Source organism: Mesoplodon mirus (assembly GCF_964341445.2).
Source record: "Mesoplodon mirus genome assembly, chromosome: 1".
In the NCBI taxonomy this organism is placed as follows: Eukaryota; Metazoa; Chordata; class Mammalia; order Artiodactyla; family Ziphiidae; genus Mesoplodon; species Mesoplodon mirus.
The window spans coordinates 31,090,245-31,102,336 of NC_138976.1; the positions used below are offsets into that span (position 1 = coordinate 31,090,245).

The 12,092-nt window shown below is 34.4% G+C and overlaps 1 protein-coding gene across 6 annotated transcripts in view; it reads left to right on the plus strand.

The window, feature by feature from the left end:
- Positions 1 to 12,092, plus strand: part of FSD1L (fibronectin type III and SPRY domain containing 1 like) — a 66,349-nt gene that overhangs the window by 37,928 nt on the left and 16,329 nt on the right. For 4 of the 6 annotated variants that reach the window (XM_082619828.1, XM_082619823.1, XM_082619825.1 and 1 more), the window contains 4 exons: positions 4,471 to 4,680; positions 5,910 to 6,008; positions 10,289 to 10,418; positions 11,324 to 11,356. In XM_082619828.1, the coding sequence (XP_082475954.1) occupies positions 4,471 to 4,680; positions 5,910 to 6,008; positions 10,289 to 10,418; positions 11,324 to 11,356 (472 nt within the window). The remainder of the gene's footprint in view (positions 1 to 4,470; positions 4,681 to 5,909; positions 6,009 to 10,288; positions 10,419 to 11,323; positions 11,357 to 12,092) is intronic. The other 2 variants (XM_082619824.1, XM_082619827.1) reach the window with 1 other exon arrangement.

The following is a 12,092-nucleotide window of genomic DNA, read 5'->3' on the forward strand; positions in this document are numbered from 1 at the left end:
TCCTTCAAGATTTTTCTGTAATGAACATTAGAATGTAAATATTAAGGAAGTATAGTGTGATTTTTTTTTTCTTCATTCAGCTAAGGAATAACTGAATTTGCTAGTCTTTATTTTTAGAGAATTATTTTACTGATAGTAAAGATTCCATTTTAAGAATCCCAGAAAGGGATACCTTTTGTTGCTAGTTTGGCAGAGAGAAGCAATATGCCATGGTGGTTCACAGTGAGTCGTGGGGCCAGACTTCTAGATTTGCATCCTGGCTACCACTTACTTGCTGTGTAGCCTTAACAAGTTATTTAACTCTCCCTCATTTTCTTCATCTTTAAAATGTGATGTTATCCTTTTGGGGTTTTTATAAGGATTAAGTGAATTGAGACCTCTAAAACACTTGAAATAGTACCAGGCACATAGTTAATATGCAGTGAATGTTAACGGTTATTATTACCATTATTGTGGTGGTTGCTGCTGGTTCAGATGGAATTTTATTTCCAGTAATAATGTGTTAACATTGGTTTATTAGAGTATTAGTGTGAGGGTATTCCAGCAGTCAGAACCATTTGAAATTGAGTCCCAAGTTATTGTCCACAGGTGTGAAAGAGCCAGTTAAGGACCTTTTGGTTATTATTCTCTTTTTACTAACATCAAGTAATGTGGTTAAGTTGATAGCTAAAACAATTTGGACTTGGTGATTTGGGGGATCAGGAAATCTCTTGAAAGTGAAGTGTTTTACTTACAGGTTTATGGTTTTTGGAGGTTAGCTGTTTTTGAGTAGAGAATGTTGATCATATGAAACCATTCTTTTCTTCTCTGAAGATTTGGTCCAGGACTTTAGAATATGATTGGAAAGACAAAGTTAGTGGTCATGAAACTATAATGGAACTAGTAATCGTAGTACAAGTGAAGTATTAACTTGTGTGGTATAGATCAGAAGTTCTAGAGGAGTTTAGAGAAGGAAAAGATGAGAGAAGGAATCATAGTTGTAGAGGAAGGAAGTATACATACTTGTCAGTGGATACCTATCTGTAAATTGGCCTTTCAGAATTCCTAACCATTATATTTTCATTCACACTACTACTCAATTCAGAAGGAGAGTCAGGAGTGGTAGATTATGAATATACACATGAGTAGTAGTAGTTTGATTTTTAAAAAAACTACTAAAAAAGAAGTCTTCTCACCATTACTTTCCTTCTCTTGGATTTTCAGTGATGGCTTAACAACCCAAGGCCATGTCTGCTGTACAGTCAAGTAGATTGCATGCACAGTTAGGATTTCCTCTTTTGCAAACTGTTAAGACAGTCTGAAGGAATGAGGTATAATGAAAAGCAAGAAATCCTTTTGTGGAGGAGTTTCATCCTGAAGGAAGGTATAATAGGTTGTTAAAATTTATGAAAGGTGAATTCATATTACTAATTTTTTGCATTCTGCTGTAGCATAAAGATTTCCTATAAGATCCAATCAGATTAACTTAAAAATGAATACCTTCATCCCTTAATAATTCCTTCTGTAAACACTGCAAAAATCAACTCTATACTGAATTATGTATAGTAATGAGTTTTGGACTTATCTGAGTCTGAAAATTATAAGTGATGATGGATGATAATAATTACAGTCATCTTCTTCTGCTCTAAGCCATTATTTATACATTGAAACTTAGAGTTTATATCCTTTCTGAGCCTCTGCGGCCAAGAAGAGAAACATGTTTGTGGCAGTGTTGATGTCAGTTGTCCTTTTACATTCACATGCAGAGAAAAACATTAGCAGAATTCTTACACCAGTGTCCACACAATTTAACTGTTGCTTTATGGAAGTTGCTGTGAATTGCTTTCCATTCTCATTTCTAAAGAGAGTTCTGCCTTTCCTAATACTTTTATATTACAAGTTTACGAACATTCATCTTCCCCTGAACTTTTATCCCACATTTGTTGAAACTCTTCTCTTACTTCTGTTTAGAATATTGGTTGAACTTCCTACATATCAGATCCAAGTCACTCTTAATTTGACCTACCACTCTTTTTTTAAAATTTAATTTTTATTTTATATTGGAGTATGGTTGATTTACAGTGTTGTGTTAGTTTCAGGTGTAAAGCAAAGTGATTCAGTTACCCATACGCATATATCCATTTTTTCAGATTCTTTTCCCATATAGGTTATTACAGAATATTTGACATACCACTCTTAAATTATCTAAATTTTCTTTTTCCCTCCCAAGTTTGCTTTCTTCTGGGGCCATTATTCACAAGAAAGAAGAATCTTCTTGCCAGTACATTCTTACTGGAATGGTAGCTGAATTTGGGAGATAGATAGTGGGGAGTTAGCTGGATCCACTTACAAATTAAGTGATTCTCTCTGTATACAAGCCTCTTGGGACATTCAGTACAGGTTTTAACTCAGCAAAACTATAAAATTACTACATGCCATAGACCATTACATTTCCTCACATGTAGGCGCTGCACAGCATATTAAATTTATGAATGCCTGTATCTCTTCCCATAACAATGAATAGTAGTCTGTATTGCTTATATTCCAGTAACAAGAGACTAACTGTAATGTATTATAGGGACGAAACCCCTGCAGACAGATGAAGGAAATTAATCATAATGAGAAATGATAAATATTTCTTTGTCTGTTGTCTTACTGATAAGATATATCAGATTCCAAGTATTTATTGTACAATTACATACGTGCAGTAGTTCAACTTTGAAGACTATAGCTAATGGAGATCAATTGTTCCACCTCTCTCCTTTCCTCCCTTTCTTACTAGTTAGGCTTGAAGATTTAAAATGTGTATCAAATTCCTTTCATCTTGGTCTTGATTATTGTATCTAAGATATTTGGTTTACTTTGTTATTTGTTAGGTCTCACATTGCTTTGAATTTTCATGTATAGAATTCCTTTTTCTTATTGTTATAGTTTTTTAAAAAATTAATACTTTGTTTTTTAGAACAAGTTTAGGTTTATGGAAAATTGAACAGGTAATACAGAGAGTTACCATATACTTCCCCTCCTCCCCTACATACAGTTTCCACGGTTATTAATGTCTTGCATTAGTGTAGTACTTTTGTAGTAATTGATAAATTATTATTAGCTAAAGTCCACAGTTTACATTAGGGTTCACTCTGTGTTATACAGTTCTGTGGCTTTTGATAAATGTATCATGTCATGTATCCACCACTGCCTTATCATACAGAATAGTTTCACTGCCCTAAAATTCCCTTGTACTCTGCCCTGTTCATCCCTTGTATCCTGCAGCCTTGCTATAAGCTTGTTAGTTCCAGGAATTTTTCTGTTGATTCTTTGAGATTTTCTACATAGACAATCGTGTCATCAGCAAATAAAGACAGTTTTATTTCTTCCTTCCTAATTTGTATATGTTTTACTTCTTTTCCTTGTCTTAATAGCATTTAGCTAGAACTTCCAGTACCGTGTTGAGTAGGAGTGGAGAGAGGGGATGTCATTGCCTTAGGGGAAAAGTAGCTACTTTCTCAACATTAATGTTAACTTTAGGTATTTTTGTAGATGTTCTTTATCAAGTAAAGTTCCCTAGTTTACTGAGAGCTTTTGTCATGAGTGAATGTTGGATTTTGTAAAATATTTTTTTCTCCATCTATTGATATGATCATGTAATTTTTCTTCTGATCATCTGATTTTTCTTCTACTGATGTGATAGTTTACATTAACTAGTTTAGAATGTTGAACCAACCTTACATACTTGGAGTAAATCTTTTTAAACTTTTTTTTAGCAACAAAAGGTTTAAAAACAATACTTGCACAGTTTCACACATTTCAGACACATCTGTATCATTGGAGGACCACATTCTCCAGTTAGCCTGCTATTTAAATGGAACATCTGTTAATGTTGAGGAGCTATGGAAAACCTCTTTCATGGAAAAGAAATTGATTAATGTTCATTCATGTTAATTGTGATTCATTTACCTCAGTTTGTTTTAATGAATCATAGAACTCTTTGGAGAAACATTTAAAAATTCTTAAATATTTTGTGGGGTTGCGGAGTTCATTTTTGTTCAGTGTTGAGAAATTACAGTTATTTTATAAACTAGGTTTTTTAAACACATTGAAAATACCTTGAATTATTTTAATCTTTGGATTCAAAGCAAGTTATTTTATTTTGTCAATAATGATTTAATTTATATTCTCCAGCTGTTTAAAATAGCAGATTAAAAACGTTGAGAAGTAACAAATCATTCTTGATTGTTTATTCTTAGCATGTTTGAATTGCTTTTTGCTAACTAGGGTTTTACTATACTTTGAATAAGTCTATGAAAAACTTTGAAATATGAATTTTAAAACAGAGCTATGAAAAATGGTTATTTTGCATTTATAAGGTATCCCTTCTCTTAGCCTGATTCAATTGAACAGTTTAAAAACGACATGAAAAGCATAATTTGAACGACAAACATAAATACTGGATTAGTACTATAGTGAGAAATGAGCTTTTTTTTTTTTTTTCAGTCCCCAAAGCTCCAGAGATAGATCCAGTAGAGTGTTTGGTGGCTGACAATTCTGTAACAGTAGCTTGGAGAATGCCAGAAGAAGATAATAAGATTGATCATTTTATACTGGAATATAGGAAAACTAATTTTGATGGACTTCCACGTGTAAAGGATGAGCGATGCTGGGAGATAATTGATAATATTAAGGGCACTGAATATACACTATCAGGTAAGATGACTGCATTTCATGAATCTCATTCTTGGAAGATAGATGTAATTGTGAAAAATATTTTGAATTACATTAAAAGATGAAGTTATTAAGTTTCTTTAGCCAAACTGACTTTTTGTATATTTATTATGGAAATGAATTTCTCTTAAAATATCAAGAAAACCTTCATTTTAATTACTTCTGGATATTTGCAATCTGGTAAAACAGTATATTTAAAACAAACATGAAGGGATGTTCTGGAAACTGTATTTCAGAGTGACATTTTATTTTTACCTTGGTTTTCTAACGATAAAAAAAGCTGTCAATTTTCTAGATGTATACACTACCCCGCATTTCAGTGATACTGTAAAGACTTGCCTTTACCCTTTTTTGATAACCTTCACAATAATACTTAAAGTTAACCTTCACGATAATACTTAAAGTTAAGCTGTGACTTGGTATTAGAAATTTGTGTGTTGGCCTTTTGATAGTCTTTAAAAACATATCTCCATGTATAGGGGACTTTGGGTATTTGAAATGGCCAAATGTTGCCTGGGTTGTTCAATATTTGTTTTATGTGAGCAGTAACATTAGTAACGTTACCATTACTGAGCACTTACCATTTGTCAGGAGCTGGGCTGAAGTGTGTTACACACTACATCTCGTTTAATCAGTACAATACATCTCATTTAGTCTTTATGGTGAAGAGGTTGGTTTTCTCTTTTCTGTTTTAACAGATACAAAACTGTGGCTCCGTCAAGTTGTTGAAGGTCCCATAGCTAGTAATTTTTGGATTGAGATTTTAATCTAGACCTGACTGACTTCAAAGTTTTGCTATTAATCCTTATGCTTCACTTTCTCTTTAAATTCATTTTTCACGTATGAAACAATGTGTCATAAATATAAAAATTCTATAGTGTCTACTTTCCAGAAATTGAATATGTTATTTTAAACTGTAGTGTCTCTCCATGAATGAAACCTTACTTATAATGAGGCTTGAGAGTATCTTTTTATTGCTAGGTTCAAAAAGCCCAGTGATAAACTGTATAATTTATTTTGAAGAAAATAATAGATAAATCATGATTTCTCTTATTTCAGGCATTATCACCCTTTTAACATAAATTTGTACCCTTCCTGAGTAAAAAGATAGTTCCAGGGAGGGAAAAATGTCTGTTTGAAGGTTCATACTCATACTTTTGGAGTAGATTCCTTTACTTTTCATATCTGAAAGCCATTTTTCATTTTTTCAGGCCTAAAGTTTGATTCAAAGTATATGAACTTCAGAGTGCGGGCTTGTAACAAGGCTGTGGCTGGAGAGTATTCTGATCCAGTGACTCTAGAGACCAAAGGTAAGATCAGTAGCTACTTGTACGGCATGAAACAGAACTTGACATCAGTAATTATTCCAGACTTTGTGACAGGAAACATTTCATGTATAGTTGCCTTCCTTCCCCACCTTGATCCCCCCCTTCCCCCCCCACCCCCCCGCAAAGGAATTCTCAGCAGGAGGAATTTTAAGATGGGAAAATTAGGACTACAGTAGTGGTTTCATTAGTTTTTCTTTTACCATGGTATTCAGATGGGTAAAATAGACTGATGATGTTCTCTCATGCATACTTACTTTACAAATTTCAGTCTAGTATAAATACATTCGCATGATTGAAGTTTGCCCAGAGTTTTCCCAGAGAATGGATTGTGACTCAATAATGGGGAAGTATATATTCAGTTTAGTTCAGGTTCTTTTTGTTTTCTAAAATCTTATTGTAGAAATTAACATTTATATAGTTTATTAATGTTTACAAAGCTCACAAGTCTTCATTTGATCATTGAAACCATCTTGAGAGATCAGTAAAATAGATATTATTGATATCCATTTTGCAGGTGAAGAAAGTGAAGTTAAAGTCTTTTCCTAGAACTAGCTTGGAAAGTTGTGAATAAGAATCGATTTACAAGTTCTGTGCCAGCCCTTATTGTGGGCCTGGAATGTAAGTGCTTCTAGTCTCTGAGAACAGTTTGGATTTATTGTAGAATAACATATTTAAACACAGAAGATTTTTCAGGTATTTACCAATTTGAAGGCCACAGTGCTAGAGGTCTTTCCAGTTGTGAGGTGATCATTGACTCAGTTTACTTCCAGAATCAGATTCTACACATTGTTGTTAGATAGTTGGGCCTTAGAGTGTTCCACTGACCTCTAGTTCATACAGCATTTAAATAGGGTTTGAATGCCAGAAGTTTGATATGATTTGGAGGCTGATATAAAAATATCATATTAGAATATAACAAGATATGAGGTTCATAAGTTATTGACAAGACAAACTCATAAGAATATGTTTGCATCAGAAAGATTAAAAGAAACAAAACTAAGTCGAAGTAATTTGGATTAGCAAATGTTTTTATTTGAGAACTACAGATAACTTAGCCAAGAAATGCAATTACTTAGAATTACTTGTTAACAAACTGAGATGATACTGTGGTTTCTTTAGAGATTTTTACCATTTCACTAATAGTCATATTTACAGGCAGATAATCCTTCCTACATAACTTGAACTGATTTTAGCCCTTGTCAGGTAAAATTGCGTTATTATTAATATCCTCCCTCAAGAATATTATATGTTTTTTATTTCTTTTGTTCCTTCTCATTTACTTTTTATGTTTAGTGACCAAACTTGGGCCTAAATGTGGTGAATTGTACATTTCCATTCAAATTCCATAGATTCAGGAAAATGAATAACTGGCTTGTAGCTTCCTTGGAGCTGGGCTGTCTGCTCCTGTTAGCAATGTCTAGATTTTACCAGTCAAATTCTTGGTCTTAGGGTTTGTAGGGAAAGACTAAGTTGATTCTAGTCCTTTTGAGCAGTTCTCTCTGCGGGGGTAAACCCCCTGGGGTTGGGTTAGACTGATACTAAACGCTGCGGCCCACTGAATCTTCTGGGACCTTCTGGGAGACTCAGAGTAAAATTATCTCTTAAGAAACTATGGGTCACAGGTTTTCTAGTGTTATTCCATACCACTGGAGTGGCCACTAATGACAACAGGAGCTCCAGAGAAAAGTCAGATTTTTTAAATGCTTTGTTAAACAGTTGTTTACTAATTTTTTGACTTGTTGCAGCCCTTTTTGACCAACCAGTAGAAATAAGTATATGAGCAAAGAACTGGAGGGAAAGGGAGAGAGATGGAGATTTAATAGTTGAGGCCACCAAAGCTTCATATCCTGCCACTTGTGGTGCTTGGTGTGGAAAATAGTGAACATTGTTAATATCTGTCTCTCCAGTTGTATGTGACTCTATTTCTTCTGTTATTGGAATTGTCAAAAGTGATGAATAATATTTCTTATGACCAGAATTTTTAAAGTACATTATCCCTTACTTCCTTGTAAAGGTAAATGATGTGATATTAATCACCAATTACTTTCTAACCTCAAATATTAGTGTCTATGATATAATTTTACAGTGCCTAGAAAGCAGCCACCAACACAAACTAAACACATGAAACATATCTGTGTCTGTGTTCTAATTTTTTTGGTACTTTGTTTTCACACTTTTAAAGATATGGAAGCTAATATCTGGCTATATTACAGGGCTTATATGAGAGACAGGACTAAAATTTGAGACCTCACTTTTTTTTTTTTTTTTTTTGCGGTATGCGGGCCTCTCACTGTTGTGGCCTCTCCCGTTGCGGAGCACAGGCTCCGGATGCGCAGGCCCAGCGGCCATGGCTCACGGGCCCAGCCGCTCCGCGGCATATGGGATCCTCCCAGACCGGGGCACGAACCCGTATCCCCTGCATCGGCAGGCGGACTCTCAACCACTGCGCCACCAGGGAGGCCCGAGACCTCACTTTTGAGGCCAGTCTTTTATTTGCTTTTAAACTGCATGGTATTATCCCTCTTACCTTAGAGAGCCTCTGTGATTTAGTTGAGGCCCCATAAAGGGACAGTGTCCAAAAAAGAGATAAAAGGTTGCACCCCTGGGACTGGAACCCATGCTTTTCTGTTTGGGTGCTGTGGTATTTGATAAATTTGGTCTCAAGCGGCTTGGGGGTGATACCTGTTTTTGCCACCCTTGACTCTACTCATCTCTCCATCATCAAACACAGGGAATAGCTTTAAGATTTGTTTCTTCCCTTAGGATTTTAACAGGCAGCTGAGAGTGATGGCACCTTAGAGTTATATCCAATTTTTCTTTCTCTCAAAAATGCAGATGCCCTCACATGTATTAACTAATAACTAACATAGAGGTTAACCCTGTTTTCGTAAGGCAGTTCATTCTTGGTAATACAGGGTCTCAGTTTTGCTTAATCCTAACTTTTTAGCAACCCACCTGTTGAGGAATTCTGTTTCCATTTTTACTGAAAAGCTGCATTATTTCATCTTTCAGTAAGCTCTTATCTGTTTACATGCAGATTTTGAAAGCTATTAACTTTTTTGCCTTTAGTATGACATTTTCTAAAAGTGGTTATGGTCAGTAGATTTGTATTTAGAATATTTAAAATACACTGAGCAATAGGTCAGATGCATAGGTAAAATTAAAGTGCTCTTTACGAAACAGTAGAGTATAAAAGGATTCTTGATTCACTAGGTAAGCACTAGGCTCTCTATATGAATATTTTGTTGTTTGATGATGTATATTTCACAGACACACTGAAACCTTAGCTAAATCACATATTATCCTTAAGTGAAATGGGGTATTGTAAAGGAATATTTCTTCAGTGAGTACTTACCAGAAATTTCAACTTTTGGAGGGAAGTATAACTAATAAGCAGATTTATTGGTAACTAAGTAGTAGATAATACCTTGCTTAAGACTCAGTTTCTAGAAATTGCATATTAAATAGGAAGGACTGTGCATTACTCAGCTGTGAATCAATACATTTCAATGATTAACCCTCAGTATCCAAAGGGAGAAGGTAATACTGTGTTACCCTGATTTCCTAAATTAGCAGTTCTGAGTAAGTCTTGTGAATAGTACAGATAGTTCCCCTGATACCAAATAATTTGAAAAGCATAGTTTTGTTTTGGATTTTTAAAATTTGATTTCATTTAAGTAACCCCTCTCCCCAGTCTGTTCTTTGCCATGTATATCATCTTTAGCTCTATTAGCTGGGTTAGTTCCCTTACTTCTGCCATCATGGCCTGTTTCTCTGTACTTGCCTTATTTTGAAACTACTAAGAGTTTAAGTATGAAATTATTAAGTGTTAGAGCATAAGAGAAAATGTGTGTGTGCCAGGTTCTATAATTTTTTACACCACATCACTTTCTCCTCATCCTTAATTCTACCAGCTCCTCTTCCTATTTAGCCATAACAATCAGCTGATGCTCTAATAATAGGAAATTGAGGCTATTGATTTCAGCAGAAGGAATAGCAGAAAGACCAGTGGCCATGAAAGTACGTTGTATTTGGTTGGAGTACAGGATAGATATATAGAGGAGAATAATGGGAAATAGAGTAGGAATTTGTAGATTACGGCTTTATTGTTGTCGACTTTAAATTTTAGGATTAAGAATTGGAACTTTATTCTATATATACAGTGTTAAATCCATTGAGTAGGAAAACAATGTGATGATGGTTGTGCCTCAGAAACTAGAGATATGCTACATTAAAAAAAATTGAAATATTGTTTTGGTTAGCACTTAACTTCAGTTTGGATAACTCATCCTCCCATTTGAACCTGAGAGTTGAAGATACCTGTGTAGAGTGGGATCCTACTGGAGGAAAAGGTCAAGACAGCAAAATTAAAGGAAAAGAGAACAAGGGCAGGTAAGCTAGTTTATTAAATCTGTTATCTGAATAAAATGCTTGTACATTGATTCTTACTTGACAGTAACTTAAAATGAAATTCTTGGGAAGGGTAAGCTGGGACGAAGTGAGAGAGTGGCATGGACATATATACACTACCAAATGTAAAATAGCTAGCTAGTGGGAAGCAGCTGCATAGCACAGGGAGATCAGCTTGGTGCTTTGTGACCACCTAGAGGGGTGGGATACGGAGGGTGGGAGGGAGACACAAGAGGGAGGAGATATGGGGATATATGTATATGTATAGCTGATTCACTTTGTTATAAAGTAGAAACTAACACACCATTGTAAAGCAATTATACTCCAATAAAGATGTTAAAAAAAATTCTTATTAGTAACACCAAAGTGAAGAATATAATATTATCAGTACTTGAATTTGTCATTAACATTTTTCATTACTTTTTTTTAGTTTCTTTCCTAATCCTCTTCTTACTTACACCTTTTATTTCAGTATTCCATTTCTTTAAAGTTACATCTACAGCAGTTTGAACTGCTTAGAGAGAAATTCCTAGCAATAGTTCCTGAATTTTAGACTTATAGATCACCTGTCTTACCCGAAGGTCTGCAGTGAATGACAACTATTACCATGTACAGTCCCAGTGTCTAGCCCCTGATCAGCAGCCTTATGAACAAAGAGGCAAGCTTGGGACCTTTTGTTATTGTAGGACTTAATTAGATAGTCTCAAAGTATGGGGGCCTCTTTAAACAGAGATAAATTTTGCTCAAACTAAAATAAGGTAATCACTGTGAGTTAAACAGTGAATCAAAAGAAATTCCTCAGCAGGCTTTTGATCTAATTTTAATATAAACTGTTAAATTTAAGTTGTAAAGCAGTCTCTTAACAGTTGCCTATTTTTATCTGACAGTGCCCATGTTACTTCACTGAAGAAACATACAAGGTGATGATCTATGTCTGTATAATTCTAGGACTTAGTATATCTAGCTTGGCTGAATAACTTTCATTTTTCTTTAACCAATAAGCAGAAGCCATTGCAGCAGCCTTCATAAGCTAAAATATTGGTCTGTGTAGACTGTCTGTATTGGTGGCTTATGTTTTGAATTTACAGCATTATAATGTGCTGTATATTATTTGGATTATGTTGTATACGATAACAAAACAATAAGCTCTGCTTTAAAGTCTTCCTTGAATTATTTTCCTTTATCTGATTTTTTTCTGCATTTACTTATACTTGGCACCTTTCTTGTTGTGCTGTATTCAATATATCTAACATTAAAGCTTTGCATTTATATATATTTGACATGAGGCAGGTTTGAAGTGTCCTATGTTTTATAATAATCATGCAGTTTCAGAAGCATCAAGGATAAAAAATAAAGGTCATTACTGAAGTTATTAGGACAGTGCCAGAAAGATGAATCACTTCAAATTGCACAAGTACTAATGTGCTAATTTGAAGATACCCCATATCTTTCCCAGAAACCAGAATGTGTTCTCTTTTCAAGATTATCTTTTCTTTTTTCTAGTTTAGTTGCTTATTATTGGTGAAAATGATTTCATAGTTAGTATATTATAAATTGTAAAGTGCTGCTGGATTTAATAGAATCAGTGAAGTTTCATTTGGTCATTTGGAGATTTTTAGACTACTTATATGTAGAATTTCATCATGTTATTTCTCT